General features: G+C 36.1%; 1 protein-coding gene across 4 annotated transcripts in view; it reads left to right on the forward strand.

Annotated features, from left to right (window-relative positions):
- JMJD1C (jumonji domain containing 1C) overlaps nt 1-24,260 on the forward strand; it is a 322,492-nt gene that overhangs the window by 250,495 nt on the left and 47,737 nt on the right. For all 4 annotated transcript variants that reach the window (XM_045069890.1, XM_045069892.1, XM_045069891.1 and 1 more), the window contains exon 4: nt 23,300-23,405. In XM_045069890.1, coding sequence (XP_044925825.1) covers nt 23,399-23,405 — 7 coding nt within the window. In that variant the 5' untranslated portion in view covers nt 23,300-23,398. The remainder of the gene's footprint in view (nt 1-23,299; nt 23,406-24,260) is intronic.

Here is a 24,260-nt window from a genome sequence, read left to right on the forward strand (position 1 = left end):
AAAGACTGAATCTTTCTTGGCAGATCTAAGTCTGTCAAGTTAGAAGTTCTGTTGATTGTATCAGTTTGCTTGAATTTCTGAGAAGTATAGTATAGCAGTTGTTCAGGTTTATAGTTTTTTATCATTTCCATATCTGGAAATAGTAGAATTTGGAAACAGTGAAAGCCAGCTCCAAATAGTGTGTGGTGTGGTGTTAATCTTGAAATTATCTTTTGCAGTTTATATTTCTTAAATATTTTATTAAAGTGAATGTTTGCTCTGTATAATCAGTGTAGTCATTGGCACAATTGTATGTATACTCCAGGTTAGTATTAGTTTGTACCTAGGAATTATTTTTAATAGAATACTTATTTAAAAATATTATGCAAGCATACAATTTTATTTCCTGCTTAGGTTGAACTCCCTTTCTTCCCAAGTAGGAGGAATACAAAGTAGAGTGACACTGCCATAGGTGGAGTGCTCATTCAGAGCAAGGAAGTTGGCGGGCTGGTGGTGGGGTGGGGTGGGGGGTGTTATTTTTTTAAACATGGGCTGTTCTGAAAGAATATTTTCAGTTGCTACTTTGGAAAACATTAAACAGTTCCTAGGCCTTCCTGAGTTTGTTCAGTTGTAAGTTTGAGGAAGCTGCAGTTAGTAAATTGTGGTTGGCAGATGCTGTAAGCAGGTGACTCAGTAGGTTGAACTCATGATGACTCAAGTGCATAAAAATCATGCTGATAAATAGCATGCAAAAAAAATTGCCTTCCAAACTTTTGAACTGCCATAAAAAGTTCAAGACTATTATTAAAGTTATCACAAAGAATATTAACATGTGGCTTTAGGAGGAAACACATTTTCCTTCAAGAGGTCTTTAGAGTTTTACTTAATTGTTCTGATTTTTGTCCTGTAGTAATTCTAAAAGGACCTTACACCAATGACATTTACCAATTTGTAGTTAAAAATGCAGAAATATTGCAGGTCTGACTAAAATTTATGCAAGAGAGTACTTCTTTGAAAGGTCAGTTTCAGCTGGGAGATTAGCAGAGAAACCCAAATGATAGTTACTGTTGTTGTTGTTTAATTTCATTTTTGAGTAATCTCTACATCCAGTGTGAGGCTAGATGAACTCCTAACCCTGAGATCTAGAATTGTATGTTGCACCAACCGAACCAACCAGGCACCCATTTTAATTAATATAATAAAAATAATTTAGTTAGCTTTTTAATTTAACATTGATATAATTGAACAAATAAAGCAAGATAAGTGGTCATTTTCTTATGTTTCGATGTAATAGGACATTTATATTAATATAGTATACCCCATTCTAAAATGCTTTTGGGTGATTTAATCTGATAAATCATATTCTGTTTATGATATCCATTCCAAATCTTAGAACCCATATTCCTGTGAACTGATAATAATTTGGCAAACAATTTTCTGTATTTAAAATAATAAAATAATTTGTTTTATTGGGGGTTTCTTTCACTTTTTGCAATAATATTTCTACTCCCCCCCCCAAGGATTTTATTTATTTATTTGACAGAGAGAGAGAAAGTAGGCAGAGAGGCAGGAGTGGTGGGGGAGCAGACTCCCCGCTCAGCAGAGAGCCCGATGTAGGGCTCGATCCCAGGACCCTGAGATCATGACCTGAGCTGAAGGCAGAGGCTTAACCCACTGAGCCACCCAATATTTCTACTTTAATAAGTAAACTTTTGGAAACCCAGCAGAGTGTATAAAATTTTGATTCTACAAGTGCATGGATCGGAAAAAGGTTAAGTGGGAAAGGCTTTGACAATAGGCAAATTTATCAATAGGCAAATTGATGTATTTGCCTTCTAGCCATGTGATTAGGGTAAATTACCTAATCTTTGAGTATTTTTCCTCATCTGTAAAATGAAGAGAATGTCAAACTATCAAGGGGGTTGTTAGAATTAAATGAAATCAACATTTCTGGCAGTTCTTTCAGTTAAAAAATGTTTTTATTTATTCTCACAAGTAAATATGCTTACTCTTAAATTGATATTTTTTAGAGGCTGAAAATAAATTTGTCCCATAAAATCATTTGCAGTTAATTTAAGATACAATTATATTGAACCTAAGAATACTGCTCACGTAGGATGACTGATGAGTGGTAATGCCAACAGTTCAGAATCTTTAAGTTTGGGTTGTATAATGTTTTGAGACGTAACAGATATGACTGTCATCATACTATCTTCATTTTGGTTAAATTTGAGTTAAGTTGCTTTTTTTGGAAGTGGCCATTTAGAGATGAGTTTGTAAGAGTGAAGGGGCGGCTGGACCAAGATACATAGGTAATCTTGATGAATAATTGGTAACTGAGGAAGTTTGGTTTTTGTGTTCATTATATTGGTTTTCTTAAGTTGCTGTGTTGACTCAATACTTTAAAAATAGGCATTTAATTGTCTAGCACAGTATCTGAAATGCCACCTCAGGTTTCTACAATGAATATAAAATACCTGTTTTATTTTACATGGGTGCTTTCTAAATTACCTTTTTAAAAAAGTCATTTATTTGTGTGTATGTTCTTGTTAGTTTTTTTCCCCTGGACATTAGTTATCAAATGCATTATAAAGTGTTTCTTTGTATCACAACCTCTCAGTGAAAAAAAAAATTTCCCCTAGCTCCATGAAATGTAAATTTTATTACCATATTTATCAAAAATATATTATTGAATTAAAGATTTTTATTTTTGTTAATAGTTTTTTTTTTTTAAGATTTTAAAATTTATTTGACAGAGAGACTGTAAGAGAGGGAACACAAGCAGAGGGAGTGGGAGAGGGAGAGGCAGGTTTCCTGCTTGTCAGGGGAGTCCAACATGGGCCTTGATCCCAGGACCCTGACTGAGATCATGACCTGAGCCACCCAGGTGCCCCTGTAAATAGTTTTTATAAGACATTCAGCTGAACCATACTTAGTATAATCAGAAACTTAATAGAATTGCATTAAATAGCCTGTTCTTCTTGTAGGCTTTTTTTCTTTCTTTCTTTTTAAAAGATTTTTATTTATTTGTCAGAGGTAGGGTGGGAGGGAGGGAAGGAGGGGGGAGTAAGCAGGAGTGGCAGGCAGAGCAGGCAGACAGGCAGAGGGAAAAGCAGGCTCCCAGGCAAGCAGGAAGCCCCATGTGGGACCCTGGGATCAGGACCTGAGCCAAAGGCAGATACTTAACTGACTGAGCCACACAGGCATCCCTTTTTGTAGGCTTTTAACTATTTTTTAGAGTAAATTTTAAGTAGGTATGTTTTTAAAAGTTTGTTGGTTTGGTTTTTTTTGTTATGTTCTTTTTTTTTTTAGTAATTCTTAGAAAATTGTGTAAGGAGTTTGTGTCATAATCAGGTTATTAAGAGACTACAAAGAATATTTTCAGGTTTATCAAATCAGCAAAATGTCCGAATTAGCTAAGTTTCTATGGAATATACTCATTGTACTGAACTATCAGATTGTATTGTATTTGTTACTGAAAGTAAGTTTCTTCAGCTGAAATGTCAATGTATAACAAAAGAAATTAGTATTAATATGGACAAATTGTTGACATCATTCTCTGCATTTTAAAATTTCTTTTTATCATATAAGAAATACATGTTCATGCAAAATACTTTCAGAAAGGATATAAAAGTATAGCAAAAAAAGATACGTAATTAAATTAGCTAAAGAAATTACTGTTAACATTTGGTATATAATTTCCTTATCTAGATACTATATAAAAATAGACACACACAACATACATACATACATACGTATATCTTTATAATAGATTTTGATAGTAATGAAACACATCACTCTAATTCTGTAATGTTTTTCTCTTCCTATATCATGAGCTTCTTTGCATGTCAATAAGTGTTTATCTATAGAATCATATTTACTAGCTTTATTGTATTATAGTTGTATAGGTATCTGATCAACTAGAATATTATTTTTTCTGTTTCAAAACACATAGACTCTCCTGCATGTATTGTTATTCATTCACTTGTTTTTTTAGATTCTTTCAAAGTTAATTGTGTGGAAGAGTCTGTATTTTAAATGTATACATAGGTATGAATTACCTTGTTTTACAAAATCTCACACTATAGTAACAGGGATTTGGGGGGAAATGGTGTTGGTGTAGGTTGTTCAAAGCTTATGCAGAATTTGAATGAAGGTGAACATAAGCAATAATCTGCTAATAGTTTATTTCTAATAAAGTTAGGTAAATATAGTACTTTACCTTTAAGGAAAAGAGGAAGGTTGCTTGATATTAAGAATGTATAAGGAAAAATTGAGATTGTGAATTAAGGAATCAAAAGCAAAAGAAGATTGGGCAATGTAATCAATATGAACTTCTAAGTCAGCATGTGACTCACATTAAAAACTAAGAGAAGAAAGTGGAATTTGAAAAGTATTATGTTTAGTAGTATGTTCAGCTTTATTTGTGTATTTAGCATTCAAGCACTCATACTAGACATACAAAAAAAAATGGCATGTGAACCAGCATTACTTTTGTGCTATACTAACTTTACCTATTTTTTCCAAGTCCCTGAAAACTAATTTGAATTATAGAAACACTGGTTGTTTCAGAATAAGATGTGTCATCAAGCTACCTTTCAGAAAAGTTTGTCTCCCATGGTTAGTGTTTATATATATATGCCTTTAATTTTTGCCTTGCCATCCTGGTGTCTTAAATTTCTTAACTTTTCACAATTGATCAACCAAAACATTAGAATACATTTAAATTCCTGAATAATAGTAAAATAGACTTTTTCTCTTTTTCAGAGTTTTTCTCATATATTTTTTGTGGAATACTTTTTTGTCATTAACCCTATGTCTAACTGGGTGGTACACCTTAGGATGTGTAACAACTTTTTACATATAAGAGAGCATTTATTTTACTATTATGATAACTATAGTATTTTTCCCAGCTTAGAACTATCAAATTTTATTTTTACCTTTTAAAAAAATACTTTCAGATGATACCTTTATGAAATCAGTTGTTTTGGCCAATAAAATTTTATTAACTTACGGGTTACCTGGTTAATTCTAGGCAGTTGAAATAAAATGATAAATGAGAAACATCTTAAGGTGCTTAGTAAAGTCAAGGAAAGAGACATAATTTTAAAACAAGATGATGTTAAGGTAGGGGCATCTTCAAAACTATGAAAGACCACTGAGAATATAGCAAATAGTTGTCCAAAGTTAATCTTTCAGGAAAGAATGAATTGTATTTTCTTTCTTGTCCTTTGAATTTTTTCTAATTTCATTCACATATGCTTTTCATTAAAAAAAAGAGTTAAAAGAGGGATAGTATTTAATCATAACTCTACAACCAAGACACAGCTACCGTGTTTTTAATTAATTGATTAATTGATTGATTTTTAATAAATATATAATGTATTTTTATCCCCAGGGGTACAGGTCTGTGAATCACCAGGTTTACACACTTCACAGCACTCACCATAGCACATACCCTCCCCAATGTCCATAACCCCACCCCCTTCTCCCAACCCCCCTCCCCCCAGCAACCCTCAGTTTGTTTTGTGAGATTAAGAGTCACTTATGGTTTGTCTCCCTCCCAATTCCATCTTGTTTCATTTATTCTTCTCTTAGCCCCTTAACTCCCCCATGTTGCATCTCCACTTCCTCATATCAGGGGGATCATATGATAGTTGTCTTTCTCTGCTTGACTTATTTCGCTAAGCATGATACCCTCTAGTTCCATCCACGTCGTTGCAAATGGCAAGACTTCATTTCTTTTGATGGCTGCATAGTATTCCATTGTGTATCTATACCACATCTTCTTTATCCATTCATCTGTTGATGGACATCTAGGTTCTTTCCATAGTTTGGCTATTGTAGACATTGCTGCTATAAACATTCAGGTGCACATGCCCCTTCGGATCACTACATTTCTATCTTTAGGGTAAATACCCAGTTGCAATTGCTGGGTCATAGGGCAGTTCTGTTTTCAACATTTTGAGGAACCTCCATGCTGTTTTCCAGAGTGGTGGCACCAGCTTGCATTCCCACCAACAGTGTAGAAGGGTTCTCCTTTCTCCGCATTCTCGCCAGCATCTGTCATTTTCTGAGTTGTTAATTTTAGCCATTCTGACTGGTGTGAGGTGATATCTCATTGTGGTTTTGATTTGTATTTCCCTGATGCCGAGTGATGTGGAGCACTTTTTCATGTGTCTTTTGGCCATCTGGATGTCTTCTTTGCAGAAATGTCTGTTCATGTCTTCTGCCCATTTCTTGATTGGATTATTTGCTCTTTGGGTGTTGAGTTTGCTAAGTTCTTTATAGATTTTGGACACTACAGCTACCAGTTTTTACACATTTCCTTCCAGGCCCAGGCCTTTACGTGCCCTGGGTGATTATTTAATTTAGGACTTTTTTTGTTTTGTTTTAGAGAGGGAGGCATGGATGGATAGATGGAGAGAGAGAATTTTAAGCTGACTTGATGCCCAGGGTGGAGCTTGAGGCTGGGCTTGATCTCATGACCCTGAGATTATGACTTCAACCAAAATCTCTCATGATCCTGAGCTCATTCATGACTTGAACCGAAATCAAGAAGCGGATGCTTACTTAGCTTAACTGACTTAGCTACCTGTGTGCTCTATTTAGGACTGTTTAAATCTGGGGTCAGCAAACCATAGTCTATAAGCTAAATCTGAAAAAACTTAAGAATGGCTCATTTTTTCAGCTGTTTGGGGACCAAAAAAATCAAAGGGATAATATTTCATGCTGTGTTAGAGTTAATGGGAAATTCATATTCTGATGTTCGTGAATAAAGTTTTACCAGAATATATATCCATACTCATGTGTTCATGTTTTATCTGTGGCTTCATTTTGTGCTCAATTGGCAACATTGAGTACCAGAATATTGCTGCAAAGTCCTAAAATACTTAGTTTCCATCCCTTTACATGAAAAGGCTATTGATTGGCTCAATGGGTTAAAGCCTCTGCCTTTGGCTCAGGTCATGATCCCAGAGTTCTGGGATCGAGCCCCGCATCAGGCTCTCTGCTTAGCTGGAGCCTACTTCCCTTCCTCTTTCTCTGCCTGCTTGTGTTCTCTGTCTATCAAATAAACGAATAATACCTTTAAAAAAAAAAAGGCTATTGATCTTTCGTGTAGACTTTCTTTTGTTTTTTAAGTTTAACTTTACCTTGGCTTTTTTGTTAGTTACTAAAAATTATGGTAATGGCAATATAATTCCCATATTTGAAAGTACCATTTTTTATCCCCAGTGTCTGACATTTAGATGTTTGATTTTTTTTTTCCCCCTGTGTAAGTGCTGTGGTAAGTCTTTGTCTGCTTTTTGCATTTTTCTTAGAAGAAAAAGAATTTTAAGTAATCTGTATACACAGTGTGGGACAAGAACTCATAACCCTGATATCAAGAGTAGGTTGCTCCACCAGCTGAGCCAGCCAAGCACCCCAGAATTTTTTAGTAGTAGAATTATTATATCAAAGTGCATTAATATGTAAATTGCCTTAAATCCTAACAAGTTAGATAGACATCCACTGATGGATGGTAAAGTTATTATAGACTAGACGGAATAAAATTTTATTCAAAGACAAGGATATTCAAAGGATTTTCAAAGGCAAGAAGATACGAAAGGAAGATAGTAAAATGTAATTGAAAGTGTGTACTTTGGGGTCCTGGGTGTCTTAGTGGGTTAAGCCTCTTGGGGTGGGATTGAGCCCTGCGTTGGGCTCTCTGCTTAGTGGGGAGTCTGCTTTCTTTTCTCTCTATGCCTGCCTCCCTGCCTACTTGTGATCTCTGTCAAATAAATAAATAAAATCTTTAAAAAATAAAGAAAGTGTGAACTTTAAGTCAAACTTCTGCTGTTCAAATCCATATACCACTCCAGCATTTGCAGCCTGGACAAGTCTAATCCACCTCTGCCTTGATTTCTTCTCCCCTCCCCCTTCCCAGAATATTTTTATTTATTTGAGAAAGAAAGAATACATAAGCCGTTGGACGGGGCGCAGAGGGACAAGCAGACTTCCTGCTAAGCTCAGAGCCCAACTTGGGGCTTAATCCCAAGACCCCAAGACCATGACTTGAGCCAAAGCCAGATACCCAACAACTGAGCCACTCAGGCACCTCTCTGCCTTGATTTCTCATCTATAAAATGGGGATAACAGTACTTATATCACAAGGTTATTTTGAGAATAAAGTTTATCACAGTGATCATTTATAGTAAATACTGATGAACCCTACAAGTAATTGTTAGAATAATTTAGCAAAGTAGTTGTTCCTGAAAGTGTATTGGACACCTTCGGTCAGTTAAGCATCTGCCTTTGGCTCAGTTCATTATCTAGGGGTCCTGGGATTGAGCCCTGCAAGGGGTTCCCTGCTCAGCAGGGAGTCTGCTTCTCCCTCTGACTCTCTCTCTCAAATAAGTAAGAAAAAAAGTTTTATTAATCTCTTTCTAGTTAGAAAAATAAGAAAAAGAATGTTTTTTTTTATTGTATTTGTGATCTTTTGAGCCAAGATATGGTATTTTTTATTTTTTAAAGATGAACTTACTTATTTTAGAGAGAGAATGTTCATGCACACAGGCAGGGGTGGGAGGACAGAGGGAGAGGAAGAGAGACTCTTAAGCAGACTCCTCACTGAACATGGAGCTGGATGTGAGGCTGAGGCTCAAGATCCTGAGATCACAACCTGAAACCAAGAGTTGGGTGCTCAACCAACTGAGCCACCCAGGTGAAACAAGATACACAGTATTTTTAAAGCTGTATCTATTTACCTAGGTTTCCTTGGAGAGAATATTTTAGTTCCAGTATATACATATAAATTTAGACCAATAATAATATTATGTTATAATACTTTTATTTTAGTGAATTTTTATTCCCTCCTATGTTTTTTGTGATTTGAGATTTGTCCTTTGATTAGACATGATGTCTAATGCTTGGTTCTATTTTATTTAATGTTTTGTTTGTTTGTTTGTTTGTTTGTTTTTTTGTTTTAGATTTTTGTTTTTTTGAGGGAGAGAGAAAGTGAGAGAGATCATGGAGAGGGAGAAACCAATTCACCGCTGAGCAGGGAGCTGGATGCGGGGCTTGATCCCAGGACCCTGAGATCATGACTCAAGCTGAAGGCAGACGCCCAACCAACTGAGCCACCCAGACGTCCCTTATGTAGTCTATTTTTCTTGGTACTAATATTATAAGCAGTGTTTTTGTCAGTGAAAATGATTATATCCTCCTACCCAGAGAAATATATCTGATAAATAACGTAAGTTACCATTATGCTGCGAAGAGTTTGAAAAACAGTAATGCTAAAGGTGCCTGGCTGGCTCAGTCAGTAAAGCATGTAATTCTTGTTCTTGGGGTCATGAGTTCGAGCCCCACATTGGGTGTGGACTTTACTAAAGAAAGATTTTTTTTTTTTTAAAGGAAAAACAGTAATGTTCAGTATATTTTAATCTATATGGATAAACTGGATGCATTTTTTACTATAATGAATTAACGATAACTATAATGAATCCCAACCTTTTCTGAGTTGGGATTCTATTAAATGTTCAGTTTGGGGTTTTTTTTCTTTTGATAATTTTTGGTGAAAGTCTTCAGGCCAGAGTCACTTTTGGAAATCAGAATGTGTCAAAATTAGCTAATGAAGAAAATTACTTAAAATGTTCAGTGGAAGTAGAGATCACTGTAGTTAGAACCTTTCTCACTTTAAAGGACATTTACAATAATATTTGAATTCCTCAAAATTATGAATTGCCAGATATTCAAACAGAGGAAAGATTTTTTTTAAGTAACAGAAAATTAACTTTGAAATTCATTCAGTGATGAAGGTATATATAATGAAAATAATATTGGAATGTTTCACATTATCATATTTCAGTTGTTACAAATTTGGGAAATCATTAAGACTAGAGAAACATAGAACTGTAACTACACATGAAATTAAAAAATCTTGAGACTTGAAAAATTTGGAATCTTTCCATTGTTTTTTTAGTTTCTCACAGTATATACTACTCTTAAATTAATTCTACCATTTCCTTTTTAGTTACTAATGAAGTAAATAATGGCAAATAGGACCAGACGGAAGTTTTAAGGGGAGATTCCTAAAATATTTGGATTGATCTATAATGACTGTTTGGTTATAGTGGCAAAAAGCTTCAAGGTAGATTTTTGAGGATGATGATTCTCTCTCCCACAACACCCCTCTCCCCCTTTCCTTGGTTATAACTCTGGGATCAAGCTACATTCAGGGTTTTATAGGTAAAGACAAATTATGTTATCAGTGCAGAGGGCCACATATAGTTGTAATATTATTTTTTTTAACATTCACTCAGTAAAATTGCTTTTCTGAAACTAGGAACCATGAGATATGGTAAATATAGGCATGCATAGAAGATCCTGCAGATTCAGTTCCAGACCACTGCAGTAAACTGAATATTACAATAAAGTGAGTTAAATGATTTTTATGGTTTCCCAGTGCATATAAAAGTTATGTTTACACTATACTGCAGTCTATTAAGTACGTAATAGCAGTATGTCTAAAAAAGGTCAATGTACATAGCTTAATTAAAAAATACTTTATTGCTAAAAAAAAAAAATGCTAGCCATCATGTTAGCTTTCACCCATTTGTAATCTTTTTGCGGGTGGAAGGCCTTCCTCAATTTTGATGGCTGCTGACTGAGCCCAGTGGTAGCTGTTGAAAGTTGGGCAGCAGTGGCAATTTCTTAAATTAAGACAGCAGTGACTTTTGCCATATCGATTGACTCTGTTTCATGACTAATTTCTCTGTAGCATGCAGTGCTGTTGGATACCATTTTACCCATAATAAAACTTTCAAAATTGGAACCTCATTAAACCCCGCTGCTGCTTTATTAGCTGAGTTTGTGTAATGTTATAAATCTTTGTTGTCAGCATGCTTCAGAGCATCTTCAGCAGGAGTAGATTCCATCTCTGGAAACCACTTTGTTCATCAATAAGAAGCAACTCCTAGGGGCTCCTGGATAGCTCAGTGTGTTAACCCTCTGCCTTCAGCTCAGGTCATGATCTCAGGGCCCTGGGATTGAACCTCAAATCGGGCTCTCTGCTCAGCCTCTCGGCCTACTTGTGATCTGTCTCCCCCTGTCAAATAAATAAAATCTTTTTTAAGAAAGAAGCAACTCCTCATCCTTTCAAGTTTTATCATGAATTGCAGCAATTCAGTCACTTCTTTAGTCTCTACTTCTCTAATTCTAGTTCTCTTGACTCTTTCCACCACATCTGCAGTTATTCCTCTACTGAAATCTTGAATCCCTGAAAGTCATCCATGAGGGTTAGTATCAACTTCTTTTGAATTCTGTGAATGTTGATATTTTGATCTCTTACCATAAACCATGAAGGTTCTTAATGATCCCTCACATGATGAATCCTTTCCAGAAGGTTTTCCATTTGCTTTTTGTCCAGATTCATTAGAGGAATCACTATGGCAGCCATAGCCTTACAAGATATATTTCTTAAATAGTTAAGATGTGAAATGCAAAATGACTCCTTGATCTGTGGTTTGGAGAATAGATGTTGGGTTAGCAGGCATGAAAACTACATAAAATGTACATCTCCAAAGCTCTTGGGTAACCAGGTGCATTATCAATGAACAGTAATATTTTGAAAGGAGTCTTTTTTCTGAGCTATAGATTTCAGCGGTGGCCTTAAAATAATAATAAACCATGCTGTAAACAGATGTGCTGTCATCCAGGCTTTGTTCCATTTATAGAGTATGGAGTAGATTCAGCATAATTCCTAAAGACCATAGGATTTTCAGAATGGTAAATGATCATTGGCTTTAATTTAAAGTCACCAGCTGCATTAGCCTCTAAGAAGAGCATTTGCTTGTTCTTGGAACCTTTTTTTTTTTTTTTTTTTTAAATAAGATTTTGTTTATTTATTTGACAGAGATCACAAGCAGGCAGAGAGAGGGGGGAAAGCAGGCTCCTTGCTGAGCAAAGAGCCTGATTGATCCCAGAACCCTGAGATCATGACCTAGTCAAAGGTAGAGGCTTAACCCACTGAGCCACCCTGACACCTTTGAAGTCAGGCATCAGCTTCTCTCTAGCTATCCAAGTTCTAGATGGTATCTCCAATATAAGGCTGCTTCACCTACATTGAAAATATGTTGTTGATTGTAGCCACCTTCATTAATTATCTAAGCTAGATCTTCTAGATAACTTGCCACAGATTCTTTATCAGCACTTGTTGTTTAACCTTGCACTTTTATGGTATGGAGATAGCTTTTCCCCTTAAACCTTATTAACCAACCTCTGTGCTAGACTTTTCTTAGCTTTTTCAGCTTTCTCTCAGCTTTCGTGGAATTGAAGAGAGTTAGGGCCCTGCCCTTGGTAGGCTTTGGTTTAAGGGAATGCTGTGGCGGATTTGAGCTTTTATCCAGACCAGTCAGACTTTTTCCATATCAGTAATAAGATCATTTTGCTTTCTTATCATTCATGTGTTCACTGTAGTAGCACTTTTAATTTCTTTCAAGAACTTTTCCTTTGCATCCACAAATTGGCTAACTGTTTTGCATAAAACACAGGCTACCTTTCAGCCTGTCTCGGTTTTGGCATGCCTTCCTCACTAAGTTTAATCATTTCTAGTTGGATTTGAAGTGAGAGACAAGTGACATCTTTTCACTTGAACCCTTAGAACCCATGGTAGGGTTATTAATTGGCCTGATATCAGTATTGTTGTGTTTTAGGGAATAGGGAGGCCAAAGAAGGAAAGAGACTAGGAATGGCTGGTTGGTGGAAAAAGAACACACACATTTATCAGTTGCATTTGCAGTCTTATGTGGACGTGGTTCGTGGTACCATAGAACAGTTACAGTAGTAACATCAGAGATCACTGGTCACAGATCACCATAACAAACATAATAATGAAAAATTTAGAAATATTGCAGGAATTACCAAAATATAATATAGAGACATGAAGTGAGCGAATGCTGTTGGAGAAATGGCACCCATATAGATTTAATCTTCAATTTCTAAAGCACAATAAAATGAGGCATGCATGTAAAATGATTGGTAGGTTATTTTAAACAGGACAGCATTAGAAAGGGGACATTCTAGATGGGTGATTTATTTTAATGTATATTATATACTATAATATATCTACAAGAAGATTAAGACTATGGCAAAAACAAAACAAAAACCTTCAGAAGAAACAGTGTAAAAGTAAGCCCTAAAAATAGAAGAAAGATTCTGTATTTTGTCTTAGGTGCTTGTAATTCATATGATAGTACCCACTTCTGGATTCACTGCTGACCTCAGGTTTGCTCACTGATTTCTACAAGCAGTCAGTGCCTTTATTGTGTTTGGCAAGAATTTCTAAGGCCACCGAGCTATTTGCAACAGGTCATTCCTTCTAAAGCTTGCATTTTTAAAAGTTTATTATTATTATTTTTTTATTTGACTGAGATCATAAGTAGGCGGAGAGGCAAGCAGAGAGAGAGAAGAGGAAGCAGACTCCCTGCTGAGCAGGGAGCTCGATGCAGGACTTGATCCCAGGACCCTGGGATCATGACCTTAGCCGAAGGCAGAGGCTTTAACCCACTGAGCTACCGAGGCACCCCTTGCATTTTTATTTTTATTTCAAGATTTTATCCATTCATTTATTAAGGGAGAGAGAGCATGAGCAGGAGGCAGGGGTAGAAGCAGGCTCCCCTATGAGCCAGGAGCCTGATGCTGGGCTCAATCCCAGGATCCTGGAATCATGACCTGAGCCTAAGGTAGCCACTTAACTGAGTGAGCCATCCAGTGCCTCCAAAAGCTGGCATTTTCAGAAGTGTGGCTTGATTTCCAATGAAGTCTGTTTTCTCTTTAAAAAAAAAAAAAAAAAAAAAAAAGTCATACAGATTAAGGAGGAAGATTGAGTGAAATGTATAAAGCAGCTTATTTCTGATTAAGGTACATTAAGGTCTTACATAATTTTTTTTGTTTTTTAGTGTGGATATATTAAAGTCTCCAACACTCTTGACTGCAAAATATTGATGTTTTATGTATATACAGGGAATCATGTAGTTCATAAATTATAATAATTTAAGATTCTGTCTAAAGCTTAAAATTTTAGTAATAATAAATATTACAAACTTTAGATTTTATTATATAATGTGTTGTAAAGAGTTGTCATCAAATGATTCACAATTATGTATTAGAAATGTCTTAGACATAAATAGGATTACCTTTATGTAACAACAAAAAAAAAAAGAACAGGTAAATTTTTTGCAAATTGTTGATCATTTATCCCAATAGGATATGGAGGCAGTTTTGTGGCAAGATGTGGTAACATTTTCTTCCTTTTCAACCCTAATTGTTAGCTTTTTCAGAGTGACATATAGTTAGCCCTTGGAGGACAGAGAAAGACAAAGCATTAGTGTGTGTATATCCATCCATCCCTGTTTGGGCCCTTCCCTCCCCTGTTTTTTGTTTTTTGTTTTGTTTCTAATGAGTGTTCCTTTGGAGACCATACAATTAAGGTTAACTTAATCTCGGGGCACCTTGGTGGTTCAGTGGGTTAAAGCCTTTGCCTTCGGCTCTGGTTATGGTCTCAGGGTCCTGGGACTGAACCCCGTGTCGGGCTCCCTGCTCTGTGGGGAGCCTGCTCCCCCACCCCCCGCCCCCACCTGCCTCTCTGCCTATTTGTGATCTCTGTCAAATAAATAAATAAAATCTTTTTTTAAAAAAAAAGATTAACTTGGGGCACCTGGGTGGCTCAGTGGGTTCAAGCCTCTGCCTTCAGCTCAGGTCATGATCTCAGGGTCCTGGGATCGAGCCCCATATCGGGCCCTCTGCTCTGCGGGGAGCCTGCCTCCTCTCTCTCTGCCTGCCTCACTGCCTACTTGTGATCTCTGTCAAATAAATAAAATTAAAAAAAAAAAGATTAACTTAATCTCTCCTTACGGATATAGTTAAATTATCTTCTCATGGGGAAAAAAACCTCTTTTTTCAATCTTAACTTCTAACCAGAAATTTTTAAAATGTGTTCTTTGTATGTTTATAATCTCTAAACTACCATTGTGAATGTAGCTAAGTATTTCGATTGTATTTACGTTTCTTATTTCATGGAAAGGATAAAACATTTAGTCCTAGAATCCTATACTGTTTGTAGAATCTTCTGGATATTAGATAATTTATTTTGTTACGTTCTTAAGATGAGACGATGATGCTGTGAGAATGGATGGTATTGAAAACATGAAAAATGTGAGAAACTGTGGTGGTATTTTCATTTTATGCATAAACTTTTTTTTTCTTTTTGAGGTTTTATTTATTCATTTTAGAGAGATGGTGTGTGAGAGAGATCTCAGTGGTGGAGAGGGAGAAGCAGTCTGTCCATCAAGCAAGGAGCCTGATGAGGGCTCAATCCCAGGACCCTGAGATCATGACCAGAGCCATCCAACCAACTGAGCCACCCAGCTGCCCCTAGAAAAGTTATTTATAGAGAAAAAAACATAAACATATCAAAATAGTTCTTGTGGGTGTTGTCTAAAATTGGTTTGTTTGGATCAATGTGGGATAAAGACCATTCATCACTTTTTAAATTTTTGTTTCTAATAAAAATGAAATGAATGCTGAGAATATTGCTTAAGGGGCGCCTGGGTGGCTCCGTGGGTTCAAACCTCTGCCTTCGGCTCAGGTCATGAACCCAGGGTCCTGAGATCAAGCCCCACATCAGGCTCTCTGCTCAGCAGGGAGCCTGCTTCCTCCTCTCTCTGACTGCCTCTCTGCCTACTTGTAATCTCTGTCTGTCAAATAAATAAATAAAATCTTAAAAAAAAAAGAATATTGGTTAAAAATTATAAAATATTGAAATGTTGGGAGTTTGCTATTTTTCCTTTTATAAGAGAATCATTTTTTTACCAATAAAAAATATGCCTAAACATTATTTAAAATTTTGAACATCACTCCCATTTCCAGAACTGTTTACCGATGAATGGTATTAATTGAAAACAGAATTTCATTGTATTGACTATTTGTATCACATCTATTAAAAAAATGGGGCGCCTGGGTGGCTCAGTGGGTTAAGCCGCTGCCTTCGGCTCAGGTCATGATCTCAGCGTCCTGGGATCGAGTCCTGCATCGGGCTCTCTGCTCAGCAGGGAGCCTGCTTGCCTCTCTCTCTCTCTCTCTCTCTCTCTCTGCCTGCCTCTCTGTCTACTTGTAATCTCTCTCTGTCAAATAAATAAATAAAATCTTTAAAAAAAAAAAAAAGAAATTATTGGAAATGAGGGGCACCTGGGTGGCTCAGTCATTAGGCATCTGCCTTGGGCTCCAGTCATGATCCTGGGGTCCTGGGATCCTGCTCTGGATTGGGCTCCCTGCTCAGCAGGGAGCTTGCTTCTCCCTCTCCCACTCCCCTTGTTTGTGTTCCTTCTTTCTGTGTGTCTCTGTTAAGTGGGTGAATAAAATCTTAAAAAGAAAAAATAGAAAAAAAATATTAGAAATTAGTCTTTTGCCACATGGTTTCAGAACATAAATAATTGAGCCATAAGGAGCATATATCACATTATTTCCTTGATTATACAAATGAGGCAAGAATTGTATGGATAATAGAAAACATTAGCCCATTTTCTCTTTCTGCCATTTGAATCTTTATAATTTTGTTTTTTGAAAGATAGGAATTCTAATTTTTTTGTTTTTGTTTTTGTTTTAAAGATTTTATTTATTTATCCGACAGATAGAGATCACAAGTAGGCATTGAGGCAGGCAGAGAGAGAGGAGGAAGCAGGCTCCCTGCTGAGCAGAGAGCCCAATGCGGGGCTCCATCCCAGAAACCTGGGATCATGACCTGAGCCGAAGGCAGCGGCTTAACCCACTGAGCCACCCAGGTGCCCTCTAATTTTGTTTTTTTGTAAGGAATTCTAATTCTTTTTGTTTGTTTAAATCATAGTCTCAATTCTAGGCTTCTGAATTAACCAAAACCAAGCAGGAATTATGAAAACATGATCTATTGATTTTAATTATGTAAAATTTTTATATATCAACATTATATATGTAGAAAAACTTAAAAATTAATCTCTGGCATTCTTAACAAATCAGATATATGAAGCATAGGATTTTTTAAAAATTTAAAAAATATATTTTTTATTCTCATTCCAGTACTTTTTTGGGGAAATAAGAACACAAATAAAATGTAAAGAAAATCCATCTCTATGCTTTACCTGGAAGTAAAATTAGAAATCTCCTTAGTATTTTTCTTCTCTACCTTCATATTCCAGTAGAAATTGTATTTTCCATCTGCCACAATTTATTATTTCACAGAAAAATACAAGCCACACAGATCTTTTATTTGGTGTGGACACAAATGGAATTAACATTTACAGCATCAGGGTTTTTTTTTCCTCCTAGTAAATCTTGTTTTTCTGTTACGTATAGGACCTATAGTTTGTTTGTTTGTTTGTTTATTTATTTATTTATTTGACATAGAATGTATTATTTGTTTTAGGGGTATAGGTCTGTGATTCATCAGTCTTACATATAATACCAGTGAAGCATAAGATTAATGTTGGAGGGGCGCCTGGGTGGCTCAGTGGGTTAAGCCGCTGCCTTCGGCTCAGGTCATGATCTCAGGGTCCTGGGATCAAGTCCCTCATCGGGCTCTCTGCTCAGCAGGGAGCCTGCTTCTCTCTCTCTCTCTCTCTGCCTGCCTCTCCATCTACTTGTGATTTCTCTGTCAAATAAATAAATAAAATCTTTGGGAAAAAAAAAAAATTAATGTTGGAACACTATTCCAACATTAGGGAAATTCTTATTTTTCACGTGTACCTACTTTGACCCTCCTGTGAAGTTCACAGATGTGGTTGGTACCATTCTTGGTATTTGATGAGTATAATCTTCATTGACCTAAGAAAGTGAACCTTATATGTCAAAGTGGGTGATTTTTCTACTTCAAAAACAGACACATTATTATATTTGGAAGTTTGAACATAGTACAGGAATATATCAGTATATTTTTTCTCTAATTATTAATGAAAGGGTTGAGTCATTGAGTTATTTTCCTGTGCTCATGAATATATATGCATATATATTCATAACATATATGTGTGTCTGTAATCATTCCATCACATTCCATATATGTGTACATATGTACATATGTGTGTATACACATATATAATGCAGCCATTTATGGAAATAGTTTTTTTTATAAACATATAATGTATTTTTATCTCCAAGGGTGCAGGTCTGTGAATCGCCAGGTTTACACACTTCACAGTATTCACCATAGTACATACCCTCCCCAATGTCCATAACCCCACCCTCCTTTCCCGACCACCGCCCCCTCCCCGAAATAGTTTGTAGTCAATTTGCCATCACACTGCATTGCCTTGATGACAAGTTTTTAATCTCGCTTTACACCAGTAATTTATTTGTTCTTATTTTAAATTATGGGTAGACAGACTATCACCACAAGCCAAATCCAACCTGCCTCCTGTTTTTATAAAGCCTTTTACTTTTTTTTTTTTTTTTAATTTTGCTGGTAAGATATGTAGGTCTTTTGCATTTTTAAACAGGAAGAAAGTCCTAAGAAAAATAATACATCATAACACCTGAACATTCTGTAAAATTCAAGCTTCACAGAATGCCAATGAATAGTTCTTAGAATACAGCCATGCCCGTTCATTTATATATTGTTTATGGTATTCTTTGGCAGCTTTTCGTACTACAGTTCAGAGTTGAGTACTTAGAGTAGAGATACTATATCCTTGAAAGCCTAACTTATTCATTCTCTGGCCCTTTATAGGAAAAGTTGGCAGCCTTTTTTACTAATCCTTGGTTTAAATCATGAAAATATATGGAAGCTGTCAGTGGTAGATTTAATTAAACTGCAGATGGGGGGTGCCTGGGTGGCTCAGTGGGTTAAGCCTCTGCTTTCGGCTCAGGTCATGATCCCAGGGTCCTGGGATCGAGCCCCACATCGGGCTCTCTGCTCTGCTTCCTCCTCTCTCTCTCTCTGCCTGCCTTTCTGCCTACTTGTGATCTCTGACTGTCAAATAAATAAATAAAATCTTTAATTAAAAAAATAAATAAATAAACTGCAGATGGTTTAGACAACTGCTGTTTGAAGATCTTTTTAGTGGCTCTTAGACTAAGTAGGTTTCCTGTTGCAGTAAATCCTGACTAACAAAGTAGATTCTTTTAGAAGTTATACAGGAATTGCTAGGATGGTAGTGGGTGTCACTCTTGACCTATATGGACTTAACATTAATGTTTTGAACTGTTAGTTAGCAACCCCAGGGATCTAAGGACAAGCAATCATTTGTACTTTTGCTAAAGTGTGAATTTAAATCATGACTGTGGGAAAATGGCATGGCAATGCATGTTTAATCACCTAACCTGATATTCAGGATACAGGTAGTTACTTTTATGATAATTCTTAATAAGATACAGTTAAATGTGATTTTTTATGGGGAAATTTATGTAATATGAAGGGATTTAAGAAGTCATGACAAAGGTCAAAGATTTTATTGCAGGGAAAAAAGTCATTCCATTACTAAGCCACATATCAGTAAAAGCAGGTATTACGTTATTGTTTATTAGAAATTGTCCAAAGTGAGAGAAAGTTGGTTTCAAAATACTTCTTGTATTCTAAAATGAAAGTGCTATTCTAGGGGAGGCACCTGGGTGGCTCAGTCAGTTAAACATTTGCCTTCTGCATAGGTCATGATCCCAGATACTGGGATTGAGACCCTAGTCAGGCTTTCTACTCAGTGGGGAATCTGCTTCTCCCCCTGCCCCTCCCCCTTGCTTATGTGCTCTCACTCTTGCTCATGCTCTCTTCTCCCTCTCATAAGTAAATAAAATCTTTAAAAAAAAAAAAAGTGCTATCCTAGACATCAGTTAGGACTTTAGAGAAAATCTCTGACAGCTCTTAAGCCATTTAGCTCAGTCACCTAGATAGAAACTAACACCTAGATAGAAATTATTCTCTAATTCAAGCCTCTATTGGCTGTTCTGTCAGTAGTTGCATCCAGAGAATATATGACATAAAGAAAATATTTGTTGAACCAGTAAGGAGCACTTTGTCATAGTAAGACAAATCATTCCCTTATTATCTTAGAAAATTTGTTACATGAATTATGATCACACTGTCATAATATTCCTATCATTAAACCTAGTCAGGACTGTCTAAATTATCTTAGTGCCATAATCTTACTTTTTTTTTTTTTAAGATTTTATTTATTTATTTTGACAGACAGAGATCGCAAGTAGGCAGAGAGGCAGGCAGAGAGAGAGAGGGGAGAGCAGGCTCCCCGCTGAGCAGAGCGCCCGATGTGGGGCTCGATCCCTAGGACCTGAGATCATGACCCGAGCTGAAGGCAGAGGCTTTAACCCACTGAGCCACCCAGGCGCCCCCATAATCTTACTTTTTTATACTATTGTAATTGTTACTTCTTTTCCTTTGAACTGGAATGAAGTAGAGAATCACCTAAAAAATAAGGTTAGTACAGTAGTCTTACTATCCAGAGTACAATACAGACTACAATAGAAATACAGGAGCACCTGGGTGGTTGAGTCAGTTAAGTGTTCAACTCTTGATTTCTGCTCAGGTTATGATCTCACAGTTGTGGGATCAAGCTCTGCATTGGTCTCCACATTCAGTGTGGAGCCTGCTTGAGATTGTCTCTCTCCATCTCCCTATGTACCTCCCCCCATTTGCTCACACACTTTCTCTCTCTCAAATAAATAAATAATTTTTTTTTTTTTTTTAAGGAATACCTATTACTTACAGAGCACTATACATGAAGAAGTACTTCAGTAACAATGTGCCTATCATATGCTTGGGTTTTAATTGATTTAGTAACACCATGGATAATTCAGAATTGGATGTATTAAGAAAATTAGTTTCAGTTACTTTTAAAAGTCTTACTAGTAAAACGTATTCATTAAGGTGGAAAGAGGCAGATATAGATGCTTTATAGATGAAGAAATTGATATTTAGAAATTTGAACTTCTATAAAGTAATTTCAGTAAATACATTTAAGTTACCAGTTTGTTGTTGTTGTTGTTTTAAGATTTTATTTATTTGAGAGAGGACAGAGGAGGAGGAGCAGACTCCACAATGAGCAGGGATCCTGACTCTGGGCTGGATCCCAGGATCCTGGCATCATGACCTGAGCTAAAGGCAGGAGAAGCCTGGACTGTTGATCTCAGGGTTGTGAGAGTTCAAGCCCCTTGTTGGGTATAGGGAGTGCTTACAAATAAAATTTTTAAAGAAAAAGAAAGAAAGTGAATGGGTCATTGTTGAGGAAGTATTTGTACGTTTAGTGATCTGGAAATGTAGCCCATATCTTAACTTTTAAAATAAATAATAAATATATAAATGTTGAACAATATTTTTATCCCAATAGGTTTTTTTGTTTTTTTTGTTTTTGTTTTTGTTTTTAAATACATAAACTCTACACCCAATTTGGGGCTTGAACTCATGACGCCAAGATCAAGTATCACATGCTCTACCAACTGAGCAGTGAGGCACCCGTAATTCTAGTACTTTTAAGTTGTAAAGTATCAATACAGGAGATTGGTTTTATAGAGCATACCTCTCTACCTGTCTACAAAGTATTGTCTGTGCTGCTTTAATAGCAATTTATTAAACCCTTCCACCCCACTGATACCCACATGATTTTGTGGTTTTCTAGACAAATGCCCATCTTTTTGCCCGTTAAATGTCTAGAATAAGAGAAGAATGGTTGTAATAAAAGTAGGTGTTTAGCGAAGACTCATAACTACAGAAACAAAATCAGAATGCAAATGTTTTAAGGAGTATAGGTAGGAAGGTGATTGGGCTTACATTTGTTTAACTTAAGTTAAGCTTGTATCTGTATGTGGAAGTTAAAGTAAGAAAGAACTTGATGGCTGGTCAGAGCTGTCTGGGAATGGTAATGGTTTTCCTTGGGGAATAGAATGTTTCCTGTGTTCTGTCTATCATAGACACACCTAATGTGCATCAAGAGGTTTAGAGTCTGTTCCTAAGATGAAGAGGTTACCTACCTTGAGTGGGCAGTGCATTCATTATTAAAGGAGTGTGGAGAAAAGGGATTCTAGAAAGTTTCTTTGCCATGGACACTTTTCCCCCCCGATGACAGATTTTACCTACTTTTGTATACTTTCCCACTCCAGTATTTCCTTCTATAAAGTAGCATTTCTATATATTTTCCAGGGAATATAGTTGTTAACTTTGAAGTCCTTTATTTCTTCCTCATGGTGTTTGCTAGGTATAAATGATGTATCAGGGTATTCACCACACTATTATTGTAAAAATGCCTATTAGTCCCTTACAGTAGTGATAAGATGAGAAGAAGACGCTTTATTTAGGATTAACTTAAGAGTAGAAGAGTGAAGTATGACCTACATGATTAGGGGTCCTTCTTTGTATTCTTCAGATACTTTTTGACTTTTCCAAATTGCCACATTATTTTAATTCACCAGATAGAATTCCCTTCACTTAGCTCCCTTCTGTTCACTGGTTTCCATGATCTGCCAGTCCACTTTTATAAGGGCCCCCAATTGACAGTGCTGCTTTGTTGTTCTTCCCAGCTCTACTCTAGGGCTCCTGCCGCTGATCTCAAATGCAGGAGCAGCAGAGGTGCTTTGAGAGAGAGAGAACAGAATGTCAAAGAGTCCAGCGGGGGACCAACAGATTGTGGGAAACCATGTGACTGTGTGATTCACATCTCCAAGGAGAGAGAACCGGTTGTTTCTGTGTATAGATCCACCCTGTTATGAGGATAATACCATCAATAATGTAATTTTGATTGCCTGGATGCTTTGACACTGGCTTGAAAAAATAAAACTTAGCTGTAAAGCTACTGGTCAGATCAGTTTGAGTAAAACTGAATTCGAAGACGTTTAAATCAAGATAGTAGATAATGACTTTCGTAGTTTAAAACTCAAACATTTTAGGCATTATGGGAAGAGAGAGAATTCATCTATGTGTATATGTATTGTCACTAAAATATTCACCTTGATTCTTTTGCTACCAACCTTAGATGACCTGATGCTATTTGGTTTGTATATTGCTTCTCATCGTGAAATTCTTAAAAATATGACTTATCTAAGGCCACACTTAAAGTTAGAAAACACATTAGTAAATTTCAGATTTTTGTCTTTAGGACATTGTTGTCAAGGATCAAGTCTTACCACGGGTTAATTTCTTATGCTCTGTTATTATGTAATTGCTAATGAACTATATAACTTAATGAACTTGTGTTTTTGCATATATTTAGATAAAGGAATTTTCTTCAATCCTTAGAAAATATAGGAGAGAGAGTTTGTAACATTAATGTTAGGACAGCATAACATGGACCTTTCTTTTAATCTGTAATTCTAGGACGACATAGACAGCTTAAACCCAGTTCTCAGGGACAACCCGCAACTTCAGGAAGAAGTGAAAGTCTGGGTAAAGGAACAAAAGGTTCAGGAGATTTTTATGCAAGGTAACTATTTTGAAGTTATGCATTAAGTTTTTTTTTGGGAATTGGGCAGTTTTTCATGTTTGGTTTTGTTTGTTCAGTTACATGCAATGTTAATAGAAGACCAGTTTAATATTTTGAGTTCTCTCCAGTCCAGGGAGAATAATAGTAAAATCAAAATTTCAGTAGAAAGTTGATAACTTCACCTAACAGGAGCTAACTGACTGGCATGAAATTATAACCACACACAGGTGTTTTGTTGATAGGAAAATTTCCATATTACAGAAAAAAGTTAGGTGTGTCCTTCCTGGAGAAGGAAACATTGTTAACAGTAGAAGATTGCCCAAAGCCAAAATTAATTTCCTTTGAAGAATGCTGTTAGTATCTGATAAAAGTGCTATTTCAGTTCACCTCACTTTAGCAATGACCATAATACTAGTTATAGTTTTGTTTCCTTTTTTTCGTAAGTTATATATTTGTCTATAACATGTGACTTCCAAACCAATCAGGTTTTATGTAATTCCTAGTGATTTCTTTTTCTGTCAGTAGACTCATTTATTGTAAGCTTTTTTTTATAAATCGAATTGAAACTGGGAATAGTGTGGTTTGAAGTACTGACATTTTGTTGAATGTTTTTAAAAAGGAATTTTGTTGTTAAATACTCATAGTCAACTTCCATGTCATTTAATTTCAGCATTAATAATCTCTAAGGTGTGGTGGCAGTGGTTCTTTTGCTCTTTTGCTTTGTTAGTGGGTATTTATAGCAGCAGATCATCTGCTTATTAAATTCTTCTTAGGCTAAATATTCTTTAAAATTTAATACAGAGAATATGAAAAATGTACAGAAATAAAATATTTCAGTAAACTTCCATGTGCCTA

Source organism: Mustela putorius, unplaced genomic scaffold, assembly GCF_011764305.1.
Source record: "Mustela putorius furo isolate JIRA1106 unplaced genomic scaffold, ASM1176430v1.1 tig00003949_pilon_pilon_pilon, whole genome shotgun sequence".
Taxonomy (NCBI): Eukaryota; Metazoa; Chordata; class Mammalia; order Carnivora; family Mustelidae; genus Mustela; species Mustela putorius.